The sequence below is a fragment of the Cornus florida genome, unplaced genomic scaffold (genome assembly GCF_030987335.1).
Source record: "Cornus florida cultivar Cherokee Brave unplaced genomic scaffold, ASM3098733v1 CherokeeBrave_3.0.0_Hap2_Chr05, whole genome shotgun sequence".
Taxonomy (NCBI): domain Eukaryota; kingdom Viridiplantae; phylum Streptophyta; class Magnoliopsida; order Cornales; family Cornaceae; genus Cornus; species Cornus florida.
In genome coordinates this window covers 52,516,372-52,520,600 of record NW_026775575.1, presented here as the reverse complement: position 1 = coordinate 52,520,600, position 4,229 = coordinate 52,516,372, and the positions used below count along the sequence as shown (strand labels likewise).

Genomic DNA, 4,229 nt, shown 5'->3' with positions numbered 1-4,229 from the left:
TTTTTTGAAGTAATAGAAGTGTTCTTTCCTTGCCAACTTAAGTGCCTTAGTGTGTGTGAGTGTGCAAACCAAGTGAGAAGAGGGCGAGGGCAACTACAACACTAGTAAACGCACGAGGGGAGTGTGTTGGCTAAGGTGTGCACGAGAATTAGGCTGACTAAGTACTTGCGAGAGTGAAAGCAACGTCTTGGTGTTGCACGGGAACCACTAGAGTGGTGCTGAAACTCTAAACCCGTGACATTAAGATAAGCAAATACCCCAATCTCTCTAGGACCTACACAAAACAGTAAGAATCCTAATGAAGTTTCATCTATTGGGTAGGTTGGATGAACTAAAGACTACTTCAAAGCCAGCGCTACTAGTGAGGAGTCAGCAAGTATAGGCCATTCCTCACCACCACCTCTACCGACAATAATAATCGCATGAATTTCAAACGTACCGCACACGTGTTCTCACGTTATGGATCGTGGTGTATTCGTATTCGTAAAGCAATTTCATTAACTTCAAATGCCAATAAATTAATTTAAGAGTACCCTTTCATCTCTCACTTGGTTGTCAATTGTCAATAATTTTTACACTCTCCTTCAACTCATCGCTCTGAGCTTTACCCAAAAAAAAAAAAAAAACAAACAAAAAAAAAAAAAAACTCATAGCTCTGAGTTCAGATCAGATATCTCACAAGTCAATCCTATGGCTGAAAAGGTTTGTACATCTTATTCTCCCTCTATCTCAATATACCCATTTCATAGTTTGCTAGCTAGCTTCTCCATCCACACACACACACACACACACACATATATATATGTATATATATTTTCTTTTTCTTTTTCTGGTTGTCTTATTTTTTGGGTTTTCTTTGTATGTTCTTGATTATCTGTATCTACCGAATTTTTCATTAATCTCAGAACCTGGCTCAGATTTCTCTCTTTTTTTTCTCCACAAAAACCACAAAAGTTGATTTCTCTCTTTTCAAAGTTTCAAACAGTGATATGTTATAGATTATTCTCCTTTACTATCTTTTTATATATATAAATATATTTCTGTATAACTTTTGTACCATGTAATAGGTTGTGATAATGGTGTTGAAGGTAGATCTTCAGTGCCCTAAATGCTTCAAGAAGGTCAAGAAAGTACTCGGAAAATTTCCACGTGAGTGAGCTTCTTTCTCTCTTCTCATCTCTGTACTGAAGTTGACTTCTTGTTGCAAGAGTTATACAAATAATCAAATATTGATGATCTTATCATGATATAAATCATTTCACACTTATATAAAGACTTTCCCACCAAGACATGTTAAAAAAAAATAATTTGTTTGATTTGTTTGGATATAAAATATTTTTTAAAAAATAATTTTTTTATTTTTTGATGTTTAGTTATGATCAAATATTTACGAAAAAAATATATATTAAAATTTAATAAAAATAATTTTCGATAAGTTATTTTACATATTGATAGATTAGACCCTAATTTCATATTCCACCTCAATCTCAATATAAATATTTACAAAATATTGACAAATTAAAAATAAAATAATATTTTATTTAAAAAAAAAAATTACAAGTCATATTTTACGTCAAAACAAACACACTTGCAAACTTTCTAAAATTAGGGAACTTAGGGTCTTGCATGTTAACTCGTGATTAATCTTAAATTAATATTCCTTCTGTACCATAAAATAAAAGATGCCTTGTTTGAGAAATCATGACTCACAAGGGTTCTCCAAACATAACATCTGATTTAGAGCGAAGATAGTAGTTTTGGAAGCATGTTCTAATTTCTCGAATGACATGGATTGTTTTGTGATTTTTTATTTTCATTTTCGATACAAACTTAACTTATTTCTTATGTCATGTGTTTAATTTTTGAGGACAGGAGAAATACGAGACCAGAAATATGATGAAAAGCAAAATACGGTGACTATCGAGGTCATGTACTGCTGCAGTCCGGAGAGGTTTCGTGACAAGTTGTGTTGGAAGGGTGGCAGAACAATCAAGAGTATTGAGATCAAAGAGCCCCCAAAGCCCAAACCAGCTGCTCCGAAAGCTGACCCACCTAAACCAGTTGACAATAAAAAGGTGGTCACCTTCAAAGAGCCACCCAAACCAGTGGAACCGGTTCCCAAGTTAGTTGGACCGGTTCACGTGCCTGTACCGGTAACAGCCTACCCTTGGTATGATGATCCGTGCGGATGGCCGCCACCACCTCCTCCACCAGGTTTTGATTATTATGGAAACGCATACTACAATGATGGTTCTGGACCTGGTTATGGAAGACCATGTCAAGTGGTGGTTATGGAGGATCCACCAGCATGCACAATCATGTAAAGGGTAGTATAGTCAATCCCATTGGTTTTGAGATCCTAGTCAACATTAGACGGCTTGACCTTGTTTGTCATAATTACCAAATTATTTACTTTTTTTTTTTCTTTTTTTTTTTTTTCTGTGTGCGTGTGTGTGTATTGTATAAATTTTGGCTGAGCATAATTATATTCTATGGCCTGCTGTCTTAATAAGCTGCCAACTATATCCTTCACAAACTCCAAATATTTGGTATTTGGCTTCAATGTATCCCAAGTCCATAAACGTGTTCTAACTCAATTGGCACCGAAATTTGCTCTCATTCTTAGTTTCAAATTGAATAATTTTAGCCAAGAAACAAAATGAGCAGTTGATATGTGGTGGTTTATATATTAAAAAGTAAATTTCTTTCTTCGAGTGTGTTAACTTCAAAAATAAGATGAAAGAAAAAGGAAATTAATGGAAAAAAGGAAAGGGTGACAAAGAACAAACCAACCAATCCACCTAGAATATTGGACTTTGTATGACAATAAATAAATAAATGATTCAATGGCTAAAAGACTTACCTAATCGTTGAATTTGGTAGTGAAACTTAGTTACCAAATTCACCTAAAATATTGGACTTTGTACTGTAGTTAGGAGTTTCCAAATCGTTGAATTTGATAGTGAAACTTAACTAATGAATGATTCAATGCTTAAAAGACTCCGAAGATATTTTACAATTTCTAAAATAAAGGGAAAGACCTGATGCCAAGAGTCGGAAAACATTTTCTTCTAACATATGTTTCTCCCAATATTATTGAAGAAAATGCTTTCCAATGCTTGGGAGAAACATAGCGGACATCAGAAGGAAAATGTTGATATGTTAAAAATGGATTTTATTTTGTATGGTTGACTCAACTTTTTATTCAAAAATATACTCCCAATTGAAAGATTTTTTCACGTGAATTATAAATCTTTCAATTGCATTTAATTATGTAAATTACAATCACATTACAGTCTAAAATAAATCTCTTAGAGAATTTCTTGCCATCTCCATTAATAGTCTGGACTCTGCACACACACAGCAAACTTGATTAATGGATGTGGCATTGCAAAATGTCTTCAATGAAAGCATCAATGTTGGTGTCTGCAGATCCACCTTTTGCAACAGCTCGTCGACACGTCTCTTTGAGTTCTCTAGCCCTTCCCCTTATTTCTTTCCCTCCATCACTTTCTGAATCCATAAACCTCTGCAAAAGTACGGCAATTTCTTCTATCGTCACCAGATTGTCCACTGTCACCTTTCCCTTCACCCTCCACCCTCCACCCAATCTTCCAGTCGTCCACAATTTGCTTACTGTTCGGAATTCGGTCCCAAATTATCCGAAAATTCAGCATTAATTGGGACACCAGCAAATACACTTTCTTTGGTCACACCAATGCACTACCAGCCCCTTATCAACACATCCCTCTACTAGTCCCCAACTAGCCTCCTCTCCACGCGACACGCACAAGTACCGGACACCACTATCACGCACCCTGCAACAACTTTGCACGATTAAATTATTGGGTAAAATAAAAACTAATAGGAGTTCCTTTCAAGTGAAAATAAAAATTTTTTTGGTGAAATTTTTTGAGGTAAAATACTTAATATGAGAAACTAAATTTTAAAATTTTCTCTTTCTTTTTGTAAATATTTTCACCTAACCAAACAAAGCCTAAGGTTTGGCATTTGTGTAATGGTTGGCTTCTTCAAAGTCTATTTACACATGGTATTTTGATAATTCTATTTTCAAATGTAAGAAGAAATCAGATGAATATTAAACGTGTTAAGACAAATATATATAAATTAATTAAAATTTCATTATTTTAGCATGATGTTCATTAATTCACTAAAACTTAAAAAGATTACAAAATGAATTTTCATAATTTAAAAGAAAAAAAATACGG

At 34.2% G+C, this 4,229-nt stretch overlaps 1 protein-coding gene across 1 annotated transcript; it reads left to right on the top strand.

Annotated features, from left to right (window-relative positions):
- The first annotated feature begins 491 nt into the window (after nucleotides 1-491).
- Nucleotides 492-2,536, top strand: LOC132306464 (protein PYRICULARIA ORYZAE RESISTANCE 21-like). Its single transcript, XM_059803849.1, has 3 exons — nucleotides 492-702; nucleotides 1,068-1,149; nucleotides 1,873-2,536. The coding sequence occupies exons 1-3, from the start codon at nucleotides 691-693 to the stop codon at nucleotides 2,322-2,324; spliced, it is 546 nt and encodes a 181-aa protein (XP_059659832.1). The 5' UTR covers nucleotides 492-690; the 3' UTR covers nucleotides 2,325-2,536.
- The last annotated feature ends 1,693 nt before the right edge of the window (nucleotides 2,537-4,229 follow it).

Coding starts and splice junctions, on each gene's coding strand:
- LOC132306464 (XM_059803849.1), top strand. Junction 1,150..1,872: donor AGTACTCGGAAAATTTCCAC/GTGAGTGAGCTT, acceptor TTTTGAGGACAG/GAGAAATACGAGACCAGAAA.